This window comes from Saccopteryx bilineata, chromosome 5 (assembly GCF_036850765.1).
Source record: "Saccopteryx bilineata isolate mSacBil1 chromosome 5, mSacBil1_pri_phased_curated, whole genome shotgun sequence".
NCBI classification, from domain to species: Eukaryota; Metazoa; Chordata; class Mammalia; order Chiroptera; family Emballonuridae; genus Saccopteryx; species Saccopteryx bilineata.
Genome location: NC_089494.1, coordinates 10,204,058 through 10,225,393, shown reverse-complemented (window position 1 = coordinate 10,225,393; position 21,336 = coordinate 10,204,058). Strand labels below are relative to the sequence as shown.

Genomic DNA, 21,336 nt, shown 5'->3' with positions numbered 1-21,336 from the left:
TTTCTTACTAAAGCAGAAGTTACATCTCAGTGATGGACACTGAACGTCCACGTTAAAAATGAGTCTCTCAGTGGATTTTCTTTTATCTCAATTTCATACTCTATTTTACAGTAAATTTCATATTCCATGTTGCATAACTGGGGAATTCAGAATGAGTAATGATCACCGTAAACACTAGTTCTCATTTCCCTTTGAGAGAATTTATAGCTCTGCTTGTTTATTTATAAATATTGCACGGATGTGACACGCAGATGTATATATTTGGCTTTTCCCCACTTCTGGTCTTACAGTTCACAAACAGAGCTTTAGAGGACTGCATATGATATGCTATTGAATTAATCTGTAGGATTTCTGAGTTAGCGGAGATCTGACCATTTAGCTCAGTGTTCATTTACTAGCAAACCAGTGTCGTAATTTTTGCCATATCTGCATTATAATAAAATTGATTTAAATTAGTTTACTTTTTATAACCTATATATGTTTATTTTATAAAAGAATTTTGGTTGGCTCAGCGGTAGAGCGTCGGCCTGGCGTGCGGGGGACCCGGGTTCGATTCCCGACCAGGGCACATAGGAGAAGCGCCCATTTGCTTCTCCACCCCCCCTCCTTCCTCTCTGTCTCTCTCTTCCCCTCCCACAGCCAAGGCTCCATTGGAGCAAAGATGACCCGGGTGCTGGGGATGGCTCCTTGGCCTCTGCCCCAGGCGCTAGAGTGGCTCTGGTCGCAGCAGAGCAACGCCCCGGAGGGGCAGAGCATCGCCCCCTGGTGGGCAGAGCGTCGCCCCTAGTGGGCGTGCCAGGTGGATTCCGGTCGGGCGCATGCAGGAGTCTGTCTGTCTCTCCCCGTTTCCAGCTTCAGAAAAATACAAAAAAAAAAAAAAAAGAATTTTGGCCCTGGCCAGATAGCTTGGTTGGTTGGAGCATCATGCTAAAGTGCAAAGGTTGCCAGTTCGATCCTCAGTCAGGGCACATACAGGAACAGATCTATGTTCCTGTATCTCTCTCTTCCTTATTCTCTCTATAAACTAAAAAAAAAAGAAAAAAAGAAAAAAAAAAGGAGAAAAGAAATTTTGAATTATTTCTATAAAAGTAAAGTAAAAGAGGAATGACTTGCTACAGGTAGAAGGTAACAATAAAAATAAATACATAACCACAGTAAAAGCATTCTTTCCAATAATCCATGCAGTTGCTTATTACTGTAAAAAGTTCAGTGAAGGAAACAATCATGACAATTAAACACCTTACATATTTTAATTTAGCTTTAAATGCATAAACATGTACTTATTTGCCAACCTCTAGACTAAAAGAGCTTTTGGTATCATTGATTTTTTTTCTACTTTTTGTAATCATTGATTTCTGCTCTTATTTTTATCATTTTATTCCTTATATTACTTTGGATTTAATTTGATCATCCTTTTTTAGCTTAAGGTTATTTATAATTCTTCCTTAAAAGGAAACATTGAAAGATATTAATTTCTTTTCTAAGTGCTGCTTTAGTTGCATCCTGCAAAATTGATGTGTTGTGTTTTCATTTTCATTCAACTTAAAATTTATTCTAATTTCCCTTTCAACTTATTCTTTGACTAATGGATAATTTAGAAGTGTGTTTTTGCCTGACCAGATGGTGGCACGTGGGTAGAGCATCGGACTGGGACATAGAAGACCCAGGTTCAAAACCCTGAGGTTGCCAGCTTGAGCGCAGGCTCAACCAGCTTGAGTGCATGGTCACTGGCTTGAGTGTGGGATCAGAGACATGACTCCATAGTCGCTGGCTCAAGCCCAAGGTTGCTGGCTTGAGCAAGGTGTCACTCGTTCTACTGTAGCCCTCAGTCAAGGCACATATGAGAAAGCAATCAGTGAATAAAGGTGCCACAACAAAGAATGATGCTTCCCATCTCTCTTCCTTCCTGTCTGTCCCTCACTCTGACTCTCTCTCTCTCTGTCAAAGAAAAAAAGCTGTATGTTGTTAGTTTCCAAATATTTTGGGGGATTTCCCAGACATCTCTTTGTTACTTTTAGTTTAATTCCATTGTGATTGGAGAACATATTTCATATGATTTTAATTCCTTTTAAATGTATTAAGACATCTTGGTGAATGTTTTAAGTGCACTTGGAAAAAATGTATATACTGTTGTTGTTAATGGAGTGATTAATAAATATTAATTAGGTCGAGTTGACTGAGAATATTGTTCAAGTCTTGTATATCCTTATTGACTTTTTGTCTATTATTCTATCAATTACTGAGAGAATGTGAAATTTCCAACTATAATTTTGAATTTGTCTATTTCTCTTTCCACTTCCACCAGGTTTTATTTCATGTAGTCTGAAGTTCTTTTATTTAGGTAATTACATATTCACAATTTTACACATATATTTTTAACAAATTTGATATGGTTTTCTTTGTTGGAATCCTTTGAGACTTGGGCTTCACTATCTAGAGATTTATTTTTACCTTTGCTAAGACCTTACAGTGCTATTAACCTGAGATGCTTTAAGGTAATTTATGAGCTTGTGGGTTCCCTGGACCACACATGCATTTAGGGCAAGCTGTGGTTATAAATTCTTAGAGAATGTGTTCCCTCCACCTCTACCCAGAGACCTAACCCTGAATGACAGATTTTTAAAATCATCTCCCTTTTCTAGCAGAGGCTGGTGTCAGTTTTAAGTCTTAACCGTTCACCAGCCCACATTATTACTTCCTGGTTTCTTTAGCCTTTAGAAAATAAAGGTGTATATTGCTGAAACTGACAAACGTTTCAGGACCAAATGCAGAATCAGTGTTAACTTATCACTTTTGTTTCCAGATCCTTTCATTTTCTGCCTCTGAAACGATGAGGATGATGATTATGATTAATAACAATGGTAAGCTTATTTTTAAGGATGTTTATTATATCAATCCAGAATTTCTAGTTGATTTATAGTGGGAGAATTTCTCAGGCTAGCTAAACTACCATAATGCTTGAACTGCAAGTCTTACTTCTTTTCTTCACATGGTTTGCCCCTTACCTACCTGCTAAGTCTCATCGCACAAGCTAACACCCTATCAAGCAGCCACTTGGACCAAATAGTTACTCTCCATCACACTACTCCTTTTACTATTTATCTCGTCACACTCTCCAATATTTTTTTTCCAAAGAGGTTTTCTATGTATATTGTCTGTCTCTCCTGCAGCTGTGTAATAGCCATGGGACAGGCACCTAATCTCTATATTCCTCTGCATGTGCAGCCAGCCCCAAGGATAGTATGTATTAATGGATATCACTTATCTGTTGTCTGAATATGATTTTTCTTGAAGCAAATATAAATGAATAAACAACATGTTTCTAAAAAAATCAGATTGTCAGTGAGTGCGACGTGTGATGTTCAGAATTCTCAGTTTGGTGTTTAAACTTGTGGTCCTAAGTCATCAAAAAGTTAGATAAATATTCTTCAATGATCTCAGAAGGGACAACTGAATTAAGAACACTTTGTTGCCCACCATAAGATTATATTTTTTTCACAAATCAAGAACTGAAATACTATATAACACATCATCTAAACTCTTAATAGTTGAGGGATAATTCAGGTATCTGGACAAATGTGGTGGCCTAAAATACAGCAAGTATTTCTATTTGGACATGATTTCCATAATATATTCTCTTTATGAATATATATGTATATATATATATTATGTTCAAATTATAAAAGACGTTACTCTTTTTGTTAAATAAAATAAGTAAGTAATGTGATTTTATTTCAGTATGTTGAGATTTGATGAAGTTCTTAGTAAGAATTATGAAAACGTCACTAAGAGAGTAGCCTAGAAATATCTTCAGGACATGACACTTCCCCACCTCCAAAGAGAATTCAGATTGCTTGAGTCACTCACACACCTCTCTCTTATGAGTGGGTGGGTAGGAACTCTCTTATAGGGAATTGAGTTCTGTATTTAACTATTTTGACACATCAAATTTCATGACAACTCTGAGATTAGAAAATGTAATCTAGATATAACTAACTTCTCCTGGGAACTTTCTTGTTTTAATAAAATTCTCACACTACTCATCACAAGTTTTTCTTGGACAAATAATCTTCTGGAATTAAGGCAACCTTATGCCCTAACAGAAGGCAACAATACAACCATAAAGCAAATAATTTTTGAATTGCAGTGACTTTAAGTATCCTCTTATGATATTATTATTATTATTCCAATCTACAGGAGAGTAAACTGAGGTAGAGAGATTAGGGAACTTGCCAAAGTGACATGTTTACAAGGTTAGTTAGAGGAGTTCATGTTCTATAACAATTTTTTATATTGTTTCATCAAGAAAAATATATTCAATATTTAGTAGTCCTTAGGCTTTGGAAGCAGACCCATCTCTTCAATTTCTAAGGCTGGTGATTCCACATTTTTCACTTTTTATTACTGGAAAACAAAATCAGAAACCAAATTACATATCGTGAGAATATGTGCACAGGTCATGTGCTTGGGTCATTATATAGAACACAAACGTAAATTAATTGGAGACTTTATTCACACATATTTCCAAAATTTTTGAAAGTCCCCAGGTTGTACCTATTTTAAGTACAATATTAGTGATATTTAAGTCAAAGTTGTATAATAAATTTCATTTAACTGCAGTGACAATCACTATTTAATTTGAGACTATAACCATATATCTTGTTGAACTATTATTAGTTCATTAATGTTTCCTACCTAGGTAACCTTCTTTGACTAAATATCTTAGCTATTTTATGATCTCTAAGTTCAAGGAGACTTTAAATTAAGGGTTTTCTATTTTCTGCTATCTCAAGTTAAAATAATTCTAAAGAATTACGCATTGGCTCTTTTGTTGCTTTAACTCTGGTCACTTTTAAGAACTTATAATTTACTTAATAAAGATTAGTTATGATTACATGTAGGTGACTAATATTAATAAAAAATTCTTCATGGTAATATTTGATTACTAGAATGCATCTTGAGTTCATCACCTAAGAAGACCATGGTAGTGCTATATAATTTAAAAGGTACTGAGAAGATACAGCTTTACTGTTTAGAATTCCAAAATAAAGACTTTCCTCAGTAATGTTTGAAATTATACCGATAGAAATGTATTCTTTTGCATTTTCCTCTTGGTTGCAAAAAATCTCTAAGAAAAACACCACATTAAAATAGTTTTAGATAACCCCAAAACAAAACAAAACAAAACAAAACAAAAAAACCTGTAATTCTCTGTACTTCCTGAAGGTGGCGAATATCGAAGTGAGAGGTAGTGCTTCTGAAGACTTTGATGAGTATTTTCTACAGCTGGAGGATTACTGATCTATCAAAACCTGTCTTCTTGGTCAGCTTAGCCTATACTTCATTTGTCTTAACTTTGTGCTCTTTGGTTAGTGTATTTTCATGCTTTCTTCCTTTTGAGTTCTTCCAGGATTTATCCTAATTGGAAAGTATAGTTCTTAACACCAAAGGGTTGAGAATGAATACAAACGTGCACCTGGACCACGCACCACCTCTACCTCTTAATGATGTCGTCTAACGATGACATCATTAGAAGCTAAAGATGAAGTCCTTCTGCTTCCCGGATGAGGGTGGGAGAGGACTGGGGATGTTCGGGAGCTAATGAAATTTTATAAAGGCAGTATGTATTCAATGTGCTTATTGCAGGGTTCTTTGTACAGTAAGCACATGTCTTTGAAGAACTATGCAGGTTATTCCTCATCTTGTTTTTCATAGATGTAGCTTAATTTCTTTTCTGTTTTGCTTAACTTTAACTATAGACCAAAAATATGAAAAATAATGCAATGGTCTTACATTCACTAATCTCATGATTCTTCTATGGAAAATGAGAGCTGTAAAAAGAATTGGCATTTCTTGAAGCAGCCTGAAATAATAATTACTTTGCCTCGAAGTCAAGATGCAGTGTCACCTTACATTACAATTTCTGGAAAGAAATTGAAATAGCAGTACTCTAGTGTTGTTTTGCCCTTAATGCTGCCGTAATTATACCATGCATGTAATGAGCCAGCACCTGCAGAGCACAGTATCTCTGCAGAGATCTTTAGAACAAGGCAAAAAAGAAAAACCTAAAGAGTCCCTAGAGAAAAAACAGTATCAAAATAATTTAATGTCAGTTTCCAATATTAAAGTTCCTTTAAATTTAAATTTTTTCAAATGGATTAGTTGACACACACACACACACATTTATCTTTCTATATATTAAGTGCATCTTAACCCAGGGAGGTCATTGATTGCCTCAGGTATTCAGTTCTTGCAGCAATCAAGTTACCAAGGTTTAGAGTACATACTGATTAAGATTACTCCAGTCCCACGCACTCTTATGGTCCCACGGGTCATTCACTCACCTGTGGCTTTGGCAGGCACTCTTCTCAGTGTCTCCATCCCTTGCCACCTCTGGGGCTTTTTCTTCTTTCAAATGCTCCTCTGCCTCTTCTAGGGGGCTGCGTTTGGAGAGGAGGTGCTGAGGGTCACCTACACACTCTTCTCTCTGATCTGTTTCAATCTGAATCAAAGGTACTTTCCTTGAACAAAGCGCTTGCCTGGTGTGGTGTCTCAGGACACCGTCATGGCACAAGGAAGTTTCCTCTTTAGGATCTAAACTAAGAGGAGCAGCTCTGCTTGGAGAGGAGACTGGGGGACGCTGGCTTTCGGTGACAGAGTCCCTCCTCTGGTAATCAATAGATTCCTGGATGAGAAGAACTGGCCCACTCTGCACTCTGCTGGAGGCTAATCTGTTTGCACACTGGTCCACTTGCAAGGGAGAGCCACCGGAAACGGGCTCCGCATCTGCCTGGGCATCATCCACTATGATTTTGTTCTTCCGCATGAGGGCCTCGATCGAGTTGGCCCAGGTCTCATGAATTAGCATGGTTGTGATGTGGTCGGTCCCGCCTCTGCGGTACAAGCAGGAATCAGATTTGCAGAGCCCTGTAGAGGAAGCGCCGCTGACTGGCTGCACGCTCAGGAAGTCTTGCTGGCTGTTTTGAGCAAAGCCATCTAAGGAGTTGGCTTTGAATGGCGCACTCACCGTCAGCCTGGCACCCAGGGACCTGCTATCTGGCATAGACGACTGTCTGTAACACAGTGGGGATCGCAGAGAAGGCGACAATAAACCGGCTGTCCAATCCTGGCTGCTTCGCCTGGAGGAGATGACGTTATCTTTGCTTTCTCGTTCAATGTCCCTCAGCATGTACCTGTAGAACTCCTCGGTGATGCTCTCCGTGCTGGACTGCTTGGAGGGGCAGCTCGGCCTCACGCTGAAGTGGTCACCTCTCCGGCACGCCTGCTGCAGAGCCGAGTGCACAATGCTGCTGGCGTTCTTGCCGGCGTAGTAATCCAGCAGTAACTCAAAGCCTCTTCCCTCGCTTTCCATCTGGTTCACCATGAACCTGGAAAACTCCTCGGTGATGCTCTCGCAGCTGGACTGCTTGGAGACGGAGCTGGCCCTGCTCACCGGCTGACTCAGGGTGCTCATCAAGCCCAGGCCGGGGCCCTCGGCCCTGGCGCCGCAGTCCTCCTCCGCGATGCTCTCGCAGCTGGAGGCCTTCAGCCGGTTCCACCTGTCCGCGCTGTGCAGCCGGCTCCGCGCAAAGCCCTGCGCTTGCCAGACGCCGTCCACCATGGAAAACTCGCCCAGGTTCATGATCTTGGCTGCCACCTCGTTGGCAAAGATATTGACAGAATCCGGGACGTCCTCCAAGTTCACGGACTCGTCCACCACTCTGTTCATCAGCTTCTCTTTGAGCTCCGGGTGCTCGTCCGTCTTCCTCTTGATCTCGCTGAGCCGCGGGGGCTTGTGCTTCCTCACCGAGGCCCCGGCGGCCTGACTCTCCTTCCTCCTCTTCAGGGAGCGACAGGATACGTTCGGGGTGACCAGAAACTCGTTCCCTCTTTTCCACGCACAAAACCAGGGCTGTTTTCCACTTGAGTTGTCAAGGCAAATGGCTGCGATTTCGGTTGCCATGGAGACAATGGTCTCCGCTAATTCTTCGGCAAAGTCTGTAATGCAGTCTAGGTCTGTGTGCTTTGCCTGCAGCAGAGACTGAGCAGGAAGCGGCGCGTCACTCCCTGACAAGGACAGATGAACCTGAACTTCACTGTTGGGGGATGAGGCACCAGTGGATTTTCCTTGGGTGTTGGGACCCAAGCCGTCTTCGGCATCCTGGGACCCGCGGCTGCCCCTGGTGGCTGCTGGTGGCCATTCTCCTTCTGCAGAGGCTCCACATGCGTTCTCCTTGGGACTCAGAGGCTGCGGAGGGCTTTTTATATCCTTTCCCACGGTACCTTTCAGATATGTGTCCTTGGGGAATATTCTAGCAGTGGAAGAACCGGGCACTCTGGCACTAGAAGGCAGTTCAGCTTGCGGCGTGGGGTTCTGGAAGACGCCGGGCTTGGCTAAGCCCTGGCTGTCTTGCCCGGGAGGCCTGTCATCCACAAGGTTGTTGATAGCAAGACTAGCGCTACGTGGACGAAAAAGTGGAGGGCTGCTGGAGTTTTCAGCGGCTTTTGCCCATGCCTGACCAGCAGCCTGGGCAGGTGGCTGGTTGCCCAGTTCCGTTTCCTCCCACCATTTACCCTGCTGGACAAGACGGCTCATCTTCCTGAGCGTGAAGCGCATCACACTGAAGAGCAGCTGATTCGTACTTTCCATGAAGGCATCCAGTGCTTCAGACGAATGCCTGCCATCGCTGGGGTCTGTTATTTTACTGTGCTGATGAACTTCATCACTGGAGTGCTTCAGGATAACACTGGACAGGGCCTGTGCCAGGTCATTACCGTGGGCATTTCCTGAGCACGAGGTCTGAGGCTTTGAAGCTGCTTCTACAATTCTTCTGTTCACTGATTCCAGGAGGTCGCCAGTGCTGCTGTAGGTATGAGGCCTTGTTAACACCAGGGCAGCCTCCTTGAACAATGCCTCTGCGATGGCTTCATTTCCCAGCTCCGTGCCCTGCCCCGCGGCTAAACTAAATGGTGGGCAGAGTGTGGCAGAAGACGCAGGCGCAGACATGGCTCCGCCCGAAGCCTCGGGGCGCCTCACCTCTCCTGTCTCGCCCAGGCCACAGACAGCAACGGCACTGGCCACCTGGGTCATGCCACACAAAGCAGAAGGAAAGGAGTATTCATTGATGGAAGGTTCCTTCAGGACTTGGGATGCTTGAGGCTGCTCTGGGTGGTTTGCATTAAGGGATTCTTGCTCCATTTTTAGTCTTTCTGTGGCCTGTGGACTGGAAATAGTTCCAATCACGGTGGCCGCACAAGCTAATGCTACTTCTAGAGCACTCTGGGGGTGCCTGCTGGCGTCCTCTGTAGAGGGGACACCTGAGGGGTCAAAAGAGACTTCCATCTCGGGCCATGAAGAGAGGCCTGGGTCCTGGGTGGGATGACTGCCATCGGGGCTCTGAACAATGACAATTTTGGGGAGCTCATTCCATGAACGAGAGACCACGGCATCTTTTGTGGAGCAGCTGCTGGGGAGCAGAGCACTTCCTCCAGAGACACAGACGGCGGATTCCTGGGGTCGTGTAGGCTGAGACTGGGATAATCTAATGAATGCATCTTGCAGCACGGATTCTGCTAAATTTGTAGCATATTCGCCGGGGGAGGCTTCTCCATCTTGCATGGGAAGAAGAGCGTTAGTTCCATCTTCATGGTCCCCGGGGTCTAAGTTGTGGTCATGCTCCATGACAGTGCCGCAGGCAGAAGAAGGTCCTGCTTTTGAACCCACCCCGGAGAAATACGCACTGCCTGGAATATATAGTGCCTGCAAATTTTCCACTTGACCTTTATGATTTCCTGAATAATCATCATCTGTGGTTGTCCCCTCATTCCCCACAGTGTCGTCACCTTTCCACTCATATAGCTTAGCTGATGGAGTGAGACTCTGCAAAGTTGCGTCTTCTGCTACTGTTTCCAGAGACCCTTCTGTTTTGGCCAATGACGTATGATATTTGCTGATGTATTTGTCTTCCACAGTATAAAGCGACTTTTCCTTACTGTAATTCCATTCCCCCTGAGTGATTTCCTTTGGTTTTTTACTTTCCATAACATTGGTTGAGACATTTATAGTCTCGAAACCTAGTGAAGAGAAAATGAAGACCCCTATTACTGTTTGAATAGCTGCTTCTCATGAGTCTAAAATAACAATTATTTTCTTAACATGCTTTAAAGTATCAGACACCTTTTCCTTCCTCCCCCAAATGCATTTGAATGTTTCTTCAAGAAAAACAAATCTGAAAAAAGCTTTCGTGTTTCATTATGGGATGCTGGCCAACAAAATGGATTTTAATGCAGAAAAGGAATGCAAGTGTCACAGTGGGAGAAGAAGGCTTTTGAGAGCTGAGAGCTGGTCACCATTTTTCGGGTGACTCCAAAAGTGAATCTTGTGACTTCCCAGTGAGGAGAAAGGGAAGAGGGGGGATGTTTAGAACAACCTCAACAGTGGGTCTTGTTACAGAAATTTGCCCTGAAATCTGCCTTGGACTTACCCCAGGGACAGTGGCAACAATGTCTGGGGTATCTCTTCCTAAGGCTAAGAGTGGGGGAAGAAAGTCCATTGTTCACTGGGCGTCATTCATGAGTCAATAGAAAGAGCGAATAAATGAGTATTAAGGACTTTCTGGGTTATTTCCTTCTGTCCTCACCTTAGTAATAGCATAATATAGTTACACATCAAATACGACATTTCAGCCGACATCGAATCACATATACGACAGGATTATAATGGAGATGAAAAATTCTGATCACCTAGAGACATTGTAGCCATGGCAATGTCCTGGTGCAACTCTTTCCACTTGTATACAAAATGTTTGCTATAGAACAGTGTACTGTGCTGCACCTGCAGCAGCCGCATACATCTTGTTCACCCAGTCTCTTGATTGCACCATTTGCTCTTGTTCTTGATTTCATCTCACATTGTTTTTTAGAGTAATATGCTGTTGAGGCTTATAGCCTAGGAGCAATAGGCTCTACCACACAGCCTAGGCATGTAGTCGGTTATAACATCTAAGTTTGTGTAAACTTACTATGATGTTTGCACAACAAAGAACTTGCTTAACAATGCATTTCCCAGACGTATGACAATATCATACCAATCATATCATATCATCACATCATATCATATCATAATCAATTATATCCATTTTAAATAGAATAGTGCTATTTGAACTACTATTCTCCCAATTTATAGACAAGGGCTCAGAAAGATTAGATAACCAGCCCCAGGGTTCACCGCTTCAAAGAGGCAGTGAAGATTCAGGCCAGTCCAACTTGGCTTCAACAAATAGGTAGCTTGGATGGAAGTTTTAGGGAAGTGAACTCCCCCACCCCCAGTGAGAGTCTCCATGTCTTGGCAGGCAGGAGGATTTCCCTTCAAAACACCCAGATTTCCTTCAGCACCGGTCCAGCATCTTCAGGGAGAACAGAACTATCTAGCCATTAGATCTAAGTGCACCAGTCAGCATCTTCTCTGGTGTTCTCTTATCCTCCTTCCCTCCCTAAAATCAGTTAGTGAAGATTGTGATGTGTCAGCCGAACTGATGTGGCCTGAAGCTTTTCTAAAATTTCATGCAGACACATTTTTCTAGGGTGGCTAATTTCAGAACGCACACTTGTTTTCCGGGACAGTTCTCACCGTTCCTATATTCTTCCGCCTCGCTCTCCTCCAAGTGCTCAGACGCGGTGAGAAAGTCTTCCTCGATTGAAGACAGGGAGCAGTTGGTGTCATCCTCCACCTTCAAGATGCTTGTGTCCAGGTGGAGCTGCCGCTCCTGAACCAGCTCCAGACCAATCAGAAATTTGTTGATTTCAAAGATGATGCAGTTGGGACTGTTTGGCCTGTTCCCTCTCGCACACTGGACCAAGCAGATATCTGGCAGCCAAGGACACTACAAGTGGAGAGGAAAAAAGGCATTTGTTAAAAGAGAAAACAGAAAACCATTGACTCTGACCTTTCTTCTTCCACCAGTCTCTCCTGATAGAGACTTAAAATATTTGGAACGTCTTCTGAGCTTATATTGATGAGCTTCTTGAAAAAAAATTCAAGTGATGTTTGGGAACACAGAGTACCTAGGAGAAAATTTGATTTAGGGAAAAACAGACCAGTTGTATATATTTTTTTCTCTTCCATCAAAGCAAAAATTGCCCTGGGCAAAGTTAAACAGGTGAGGGAGACTTTATTCAAAGCTATTGAAACAGGGGAGAGAGAGGCCAGAACTGGGTTGGACCACAAGTCCCCACAACAAACTGCAACTGGGTTTTAAAGAGCTGGGAGGAGAACTGTAGTCCATCTGTGTTCCATAAGTGGATTTACCCAGAGGAAAAGTAAACTGGGTAGTTTTGCAAATTGGAGCAAATTTTCCAAAGGCCTCCACTGTTATGTGGGTACCATGATCTGTCTGTTTCCATAGACCATCACTATTGGGGTAACACAGCAATGGTACATCTCCTCTTAGTCAGCTATTGCCGGTACCTGCTTCTTTAGGCATAGTCTCAGTTTGGTTACCTTGTCCCATTAGAAGTTGCTTACTTGCTAATCTGTAGGTAAGGATGGAGATTTTGGCAGAGGCCACTTGAGCTGGGTTAACTGGGGATGTTTAAGTCAGTACCAAGGGCGTAGCTAAGGTTCCCATAGACCAGGTGTGGAAGGGAACAAACAAGCCTGACCCAGGAAATTATGGTACCAAAGACAGATTCGGGAGGTCAGCTTCGAATTTGCAGTGGTTCATATAACAAGTTGCCTCACTTTCTCACTTAACGTTAGTCTTCTAGTCTATAAAATAAAGATAAAAAAAACCTTTCTCTATTCTCAGAAACTAGTCATAGTGAGTCAATAAAATAATATAAGAGCACTTTGAGAAATGTGGAGGACTATTTGACTATTAAAATGTGTAGTCTTTTTTTTTTTTCTTTCCAAAAAAAAAAAAAAATTGAAGAAAGATTAAGTAGAAAAGCATGTATAAAGAAACAACAACAAAAAACCCCAAGGACCAGGGTGGAGTAGTAAAAACAGGAAGAGTCATCATCCACGTACAAACCGTCTACGCTCCTTTGGGCTAGAAAAGTACTCTATTATTACAATGCTAACGCACGGAGCACCTGGCCTGCTCTCGGAATCTGGTTATCCATGAGCAATGCTGTCTTTGGTGATCTCTGTCTCTGTCTTGTTACCTCTGCAAATGACTCGATTGCTTGTTTGCATTGCTACATTATTTTATGATTAGATTATACAATTGGAAACATGAAAGAAAATCTCCATAACATCCTTCATTTGTTTACGTGTTGAGTCATTCAACAATTATTTATTTTATTTATTATGAGCCTACTGTGTGCTAATCACTCACATAGGTGCTGAGACACAGTGATAACTGAGTCGGACATCTTGTTCTCATGAAACTACTTACTTACAGTCTGGTGCTCTCTTGGACCTTTTTTTGGTGTGGATATTAATATATATATATATATATATATATATATATATATATATATTCATATAAACACATAACACAGCTACCCGGGCATGTGCCTCAAAGACCAATGAATACATATCAGTGAGCAACAAGTGAGGAGTGGGCACAGCAGTTACCTTTTCTCCCCCAAACCATCCTCAGTAGAGTCTTAGGATAACTCTTTAAAAATCTTAAGGATAATCATTACAGCAGCCAAAAGTCAAGTAAAATACTAAGTGGAAAATACAAGTAAAACCAGTTATTTTCCTCCACGAAAATATTTCTCTGAGATGCTTATTCTGTGCAGTCATAAGCTCTCCTCCAGTGGCTGTCCTTTTTGCTGTGGACATGAAGACATCATCCTACTAAGCATGCCTGAGTCTGAGGAGGTCCAGGTGCAACCCATCAGCCCTCCCAAACTGCACACATCTGGATCTTTGTTGGCTGGACCAGGAGGCCCTGGGGAGGACTGGAGAGGATACAGGAGTTGGAATCCAACGGTCCTGGCATGCAATGCTGGTTCTTGCGCTTTATATTTGGGTGACCTTGAAAGGACCGTCTAGCTTTTCTGTGGGGGAAATGATACAGAAGAAGTGATGGGAACCCTTAGAAAAAAGAACTTTGAAGTGTTTCTGTTGTAGTTCACAGGAGATTTTGACAGCTGTTAGAAAAAGTATGCAGAAATTTAACCAGGTTTTTGATGATGTGTAATAAGTCCTGGGCAATTTTACTCTCCCTTTCCTTAATGGACATCTAAGCTGCATTTGTGACCATATGTCATTTAATTTTCTTTTGGTTCTCATACCCTGTGGGATGTCATTTTGAGCCACTCACACTCCAGTAAATTCACATGAAATTAATTTACCTCCAACACCAGAGGTGATTGTGTGACCCAGGCCTGGCCAATCTGAATACCATATCCCTCAGGACACAGTGATTGGTTCAGAAATGGGCACATGACACATGAGAGCCAATAACACACAATGAGACTTTTGCTAGGAGCCAGCTGGAAGAGATACTGTCTTTTTTACTCCCAAAGAAATTTTGCCTCCTTGTGGGAAGACCTTGTCTGATAATGGGATAAACAGAGAGAAAGCAGGAGGGAGACCACAAGAAAAAGCTCATGTCTGATGATGGTATTCAAGTCTCTCTATTTAATCTGCCCACTGGGTTTTTTAGTTACATGAGACAATGCAGTCTCTTTGTGCTCAAGTCAATTTCCTTCCATACTTAATTAGCAATCCAAACTAACAGGTCTTGCTCCACAAATATTCTTAAAACTCAGGCTTGTAAATTATGTTTGATCATCTGGATTTTGCCTAATGTGAAGAGAGGGTATTCAGACCATTTTTGTATTCTCTTTTCAGATGACTTATTTCCTCACAAAGGAAACGTATTATTAGATTGAACTTGAGGAATTTTGTTCTAGTCTTGATTAACAAATTGTAAGGGTCTATGTGTACAGTTTTATGAAGCATTAGGAATTGGGCGAGAAATAGTGAGCGGACCTCAGGGTTTTTGATATTTTGGAAGACTGCGGAATAAGGTATTTAAAAAATTTCAGCAAAACTAAAACCTAAGAAAGCACAATTTAAAAACAAAGGCTATTATCTTAATTTGTAGCTATCATTATCAACATATTTCAGAAAATTAGCAATCTTTTATACAGTGTGCCTCTAGATGTATTTTATATATTTTTTCTGTAAATTGATTAAATAATTTAATTTTTTAAAAATTTTCCTCACATAATGAGTATAATAATGTCTTATATAATAACAATGGACATCAGTATGTTGAATGAAAATAATAGCATTTTAAGTCCTGCTTTATTTGTAGTAACACTTTTTTTTTTCTGGGATTTCATTCCTTGGGACCAGGAAACAACTTTGCATCCTGAGGCTGCTATCTTGTATTTATTATTTGGTTGTTAGGTACATCCTGAGAGATAAAACACCCAGAAGAGAACCTGTGGGATTCTGGAACCACAGAGTATGAATTAGAATTCTGGTATTGTTCTTGTAACTGATGACAATTCTGTTTTTATTACCCAGTGGATTTGTAGAAAATCAGACTCACCAATCAGTGCCTGAGCTGTGTCAGCTCTAGTTCAAGGGCCACTTAGCAGCACCATGAACAGAGAAAAGAATAGATCTCAGGAGTTGACATAAAGGAATGTCTTTCAAATGCTAAGTGGCAATATTTAGGAGAAACACAAATAAAGACTATTCTTGAATACAAAGACGTTAACAAATTTTTATGCTATAAGAGTTAAGTGTGCCATCTATTTGGGGTTCATACTGATATTTGCCAAGAGTCAACCATGGAGAACGTATCACTAGTGAATGAACTCCTTATCCAGAGGTTATACTGCTTACCTGTGAAACTTTAAAACCTGCCTGCAGATTCCCAGATGTTAATCCACTGAGGAGGACAATTTCATTTTCTTTTGGTTTTTGGACATTCATGGAGCTGATAAGTTTTGGGAGATCTGGTGAAACGCTGACCAATTTCTGTAGAGCAAGAATCTTCATTAGTTTAGAGGATTTCTTTTCATTTTCAAAACACCCCCAAAAAGCACTACCCCAAAACCACTTTACATGCAAAAAATATATTATGTAACTATTTACACTATTTACCTGATCTACTAAAATTATTACCAGAAGAGACTGTGTAAAATTAATGCATAAAGGTTTAGATTGAAATAGAAAAACCCTAAAGCATAAAACTTTAAAAAAAATTTTAGTACTAAATTTCCAAAAGTAAACTTATTTATTTACTTATCTATTTATTTATTTTTGAGAAAGGCAGGGAGACTAATATAAATATCCAAACACACAGTTTTTTGGCATCTCATCTTGATGCACTCTGCACCGTAATTCCATCAAATGTAATCGTATGTACAATCTATTTTTATTTTTATTTTTCTGAAGTGAGAAGCGGGGAGGCAGAGAGACAGATTCCCACATGCACCCGACCGGGATCCACTTGGCATGCCCACTAGGAGGTGATGTTCTGTCCATCTGGGGCATTGCTCCATTAGAACTGGAGCCATTCTAGTGCCTGAGGCGGAGGCCATGGAGCCATCCTCAGCGCCTGAGCCAATTTGTTCCAATGGAGCCTTGGCTGCGGGAGGGGAAGAGAGAGATAGAGAGAAAGGAGAGGGGGAAGGGTGGAGAAGCAGGTGGGTGCCTCTCCTGTGTGCTCTGACTGGGAATTGAACCCGGGACTTCCACACGCTGGGCCAACACTCTACCACTGAGCCAACCGGCCAGGGCCTGTACAATCTATTTTGAAAACCCTTCTAATACTACACAGATGAATGATATTTGGAGCTTATGAAAAACTTCAGATGAAGGATTGTCAAGAAAAGCATTACAGAAGTAACTGAGTAATTGCAGGTCGACGGTTCTGTGATGGCCAAGCCGCCAATGGTGGGCTGCTATACATGAAACACATTGTATCAGAGTATGAGAACTCTCCTCAGCTTTGGGCGTGAAATGACAGTCAGATCACACTAATCATTCTTCCTATTGAGTTCACAGCCTCTAGCCCAAAGGACAAAGTGAGCCCTTGAGTTCCTGTGTGTGGTCAAGGATTGACATTAGGATCCACTCAACCCAGGGTGATCTTAGAATCCTCAGCTGCTGCAGAGTGCAAAACGTTCTCACCCCAGATCAGTGTCGGCCAGGCTGGGTCGGGGAACCAAGGCTGGAGGGAAAACACTTCACGATGCGGAAGCAGCAGGAAGCAGCAGCCTCAGAGCCAGAGGGAAGGGCTGGCTGGCATCAAGCAGGTTTTGGAAAAACCTGGGAAAAGTCATCTGAGACGGACTGCTTGGGAGTGCAGAGGGGAGAGCAGGAAAAGCCACTTTCAGGGACTGGTGGGCAGGAGAAAGAACTGCTTGCAGAGCAGCCCTGTCTCGTGGGAAAGCAAGTTTCACAGAGACAGGGCGGGCCAATTACACGGGAAAGTGCAGGAATGGGGTCAGGGAACTGGGCTGTGACGAAACCATCCAATCAGAGTCCCTACAAAATGAGCATAATTTAGAGATGACATCTTGTTGGTTTTCCTGTCAGTGTAGCCAGCTCTCACTCATCACGAGCTCCTGGGTCTCGGGTCCCCAGTGTTACCTGCTGCAGGTGCTCCGGGCTACACTCATCCTTGTTCGCGTCCAGGTTCACAAAGCAGACCTGGGAAAGGGGCGACAAGAGGCAGTTGAGCAAACAACCTGGCGGTTGTGTTTTAAGAAAGCAGGAGTCAGTGGGGGGCAAATGATTTGAGTCGCACATATGCAACACAGTTGTCTGAACACAGACATCTCTTTTACCTCGGGGCTTCTACGCAGCCCTCTATTCCCCAGTCATAATTCCCACGGATCCCACCAAATGTCCTCTTCCCTTCACGGCCCACCTAACAAAGCAGTCTCTTTGTACTGGAGTCAATGTAACAGCCACTGCAACATCTCAAGTTTATCAAGGGTTATCGAAGCTCATGAAATAGGAAAACAAAAGACATATATAATACTTGAAACCTTTGTTTATAACATCTCCTCACTTCCCTCTTCCCTCTTCTCACTTAGTTTTCCTCAAGTATCCTGGGCTTACAATAGCCATACATTGGGAAGATTATCTTTTATATTATTCCCATTAAAACAAACAAACAAACATGGTGTAGTTATTATGTTCAATGCTACATTATCAGATAAGTTCCTTCCAGGTCAGAACCAATCTTGTATTTATAATGTCACACACCTAACGACTAGCTTCTACCACATATGCCTTGTTCTTTCTCTCCCGTACATACAGTTTTGTGTTTGAGGTGGTGGGACATGCTCGGAACTGCAGCACCATCTCTGAGCTCACACCGTCATGTCTCAGTGGCTGGCTGAGCTGTCACTGTCTGCGGCAGGAGTATTTCCGGAAGCCATTCTGACATGTGGATGGCTAGCAGTCATTTAACTATCAATGCAAGTGACTTTAAAGCACATAAATATATCTCGTGTAAACACAATGACACTCAATTTCCCTTAAGTGAGACCTCACACCAGTCTGTGGTCACTCCAACGACTCTCGGTATGAGGGGAGGTAAGATGTAGCGAGAGTCTGAATGGAAAGAATTGTAATTAAAATTTCCTTTCGAGTATTTTACAAAAACATATACCCACGTGAGCACATTGCCCAACCCCAGCCAAGAGCACTGAGAAAGGAGCCTCGGATTGTAATCCTTGATGATTTTACAGTAAATCCACCTTAAGGTGGAATGGTTTTTTTTTTTTTTTTTTTTTTTTTTTTTTTTCCTTTTCATTTTTCTGAAGCTGGAAACAGGGAGAGACAGTCAGACAGACTCCCACATGCGCCCAACCGGGATCCACCCGGCATGCCCACCATGGGGGGACGCTCTGCCCACCAGGGGGCAATGCTCTGCCCATCCGGGGCGTCGCCATGTTGCAACCAGAGCCACTCTAGCGCCTGAGGCAGAGGCCACAGAGCCATCCCCAGCGCCCGGGCCATCTTTGCTCCAATGGAGCCTTGGCTGCGGGAGGGGAAGAGAGAGACAGAGAGGAAAGAGAGGGGGAGGGGTGGAGAAGCAAATGGGCGTTTCTCCTGTGTGCCCTGGCCGGGAATTGAACCCAGGTCCTCTGCACGCTAGGCCGACACTCTACCGCTGAGCCAACTGGCCAGGGCTGTGGAATGGTTCTTGTGATGGAGTTTCCCTTGTACGTGTTTCCTCTCTTGGCAGGTATGGGTAAGGACTCCGGAGTGCGGTGAGGGGACTCAGTACCCTCCATCTCCCAAGCGTGTGTGTTGGTGCTGGTGCGAGGGAGGCAAACGATACAAGGGGCTGTTTTGGTTCCCAGGGAGTTCTGATATGTCTGCAGGCAGAACACACTGCTGCAACTATGGAAATAACACTGTTACTAGGCATCACAGGTCCTTGTGCTGGAGGAAGAAGTTGGGAGAACGGGCGCACTCACAAATGGAACTGCAGAGAAGGCTGGATGTGAGGTGCGCTTGGAAGGCAGGGAAGACACATACAAAAGGAGAAGGGGGAAAATGGCGGAAACGAGAACCGGATGGCTGTTCCCTCATCAGCACCTACTGAGTGATGATAAGAGGCTTTCTGTTCGGCACAAGGTGAGGAGGGGGAGACGGCAGAGGCTGTGAAGCCCAAGGCGAGAGGCCCCTCCTGGAGAGACTCCACAGTGAGATCCAAGTTGTGAGCAAAATGCCTTTCTTTCTGCCCACTGGAAACCCGGCACAACAAAGACTCTGGGTGTAATTCAGTAGACGTTTTATTTTTTATTTAAAATTTTAAAAAATTAATTTTAGAGAGAGACGGAGAGGGGAAGGAGCAGAGAGAAAACAGAGAAAGAGAGTCAGATAGAGAACATCAATTTGTTGTCCCACTTATTTATGCATTCACTGGTTGACTCCTGTCTCGTCTGTGCTCTGGCCGGGGGTCGGACCCACACACTTGATGTATCGGGAGGACACGCTATCTGACTGAACTACCCAGCCAGCACATCAGCAGGCTTTCTAAAGAGTGGGATGAAATGAGAAATCACAATTCTGTGAGTGCTTCCTGTGCAGTGAGAGTTGTGAGAGCGCGAACGGTTCGATGGAGATCTCTCCACCTGTAAGCGAGGCTTCTCCCTGTGTTTCTATAGGAGTGTCCGAGGACAGTTCGGGAACGGGAAGTTGAACACAAGCTTCTCGGGGGTTCGCGTGAGAGTTACGTGTGACTAACGCGTTAACGCTTGGGAGTCTGCCCTGTGGTTCCGTGAGCTGTGTACTGAGAGGAAGGCTTCGGGTCTGGCGAGGATACTGAAAGGGAGGCGCGAGACCTCAGCCACTTGGGAAGAGTTCACGGCCACCCTGTGCCCTGTGTGGATGCTCACCTCAGTCTGAAGTGTTGCCATGGAGTTTTCATCACATGCCCACGTGGGCAAATCCATCCATGCCAAGTGACCCAGGGAAAGATTTTTTTTTTTTAAGTATGGGTATTTACTTAGACACCTCTCTTTTCAAACCCAGTCTATTTTTCTTCAGCCTTCACTGGACAGTGAGTTCATCAGGTCAGGCCTGTTTGTCACCGTATTTTTAGTGCTCGGCACAGCCTAGCACTTGCCTGAAACTCAGTGAATGCTTGTTGATGTGTGTGTATGGCTCGGGAGTACTGGCTCGGGTGACACGTGTAATAATTATTTTCCTTATTTATGCAGTGGATTTTAATGTAGACAATAAACAAAAGTGTTTTTTTTCCCAATAAAGATAGAAGGGACTAGACAGAGAAGTTATAGGAAAATTAACTGGATGAATATTAATCCACTTAGACTGACTGGCAGTTACAAAGTAGTCACAGCGAAGTCAAGGACAGCATGGGGAATCCAGTCAATAATATTGCAGTAGCTACGTGTGGCACCAGGTGGGTGCTACAATTATTGGGGATATAGCATTGTAAGTTATACAAATGTCTAACCACTCTGCTCTACACCTTAAACTAATGTAATATTAAATGTAAACTGTAATTGAAAAAGAAAAGAAAAGGAAAAATAAAGTGCTCAGGTTGGCTCCTTTGTCCCATGATTAAGGATTTGCTAAAAAATAGAAAAAGGCAAACATTGAGACCCACAGTCAGTAAGAAATGCACGTAAAAGTTTTCAATGTGTTCCTTGGAATGGAAGCTGTGTTTGCGCTGGCCTTGTTTGGACCATCTGCAGACATGCTCCGCCGGAAGCAGATGGGAACATCATCTGCGAGAGAACCGACGCCTCCTTTCTTGCCTGCCGATAGGGCTAATTCTGGGTGGCACACGCCTTTTATTCTCAAATGCCTCTCTTCTATCATTATTACAGTTTTAAAATGAAATGGTGTAGAAGTTTAAGTATCACTAA

At 42.8% G+C, this 21,336-nt stretch overlaps 1 protein-coding gene across 2 annotated transcripts in view; it reads right to left on the bottom strand.

Annotated features, from left to right (window-relative positions):
- The window catches only part of SPHKAP (SPHK1 interactor, AKAP domain containing), a 125,066-nt gene that overhangs the window by 17,631 nt on the left and 86,099 nt on the right, over positions 1 to 21,336 (bottom strand). For both annotated transcript variants that reach the window (XM_066280176.1, XM_066280177.1), the window contains exons 5-8: positions 17,573 to 17,632; positions 15,818 to 15,952; positions 11,630 to 11,882; positions 6,345 to 10,074 (exon numbers count right to left, since the gene is read on the bottom strand). In XM_066280176.1, coding sequence (XP_066136273.1) covers positions 6,345 to 10,074; positions 11,630 to 11,882; positions 15,818 to 15,952; positions 17,573 to 17,632 — 4,178 coding nt within the window. The remainder of the gene's footprint in view (positions 1 to 6,344; positions 10,075 to 11,629; positions 11,883 to 15,817; positions 15,953 to 17,572; positions 17,633 to 21,336) is intronic.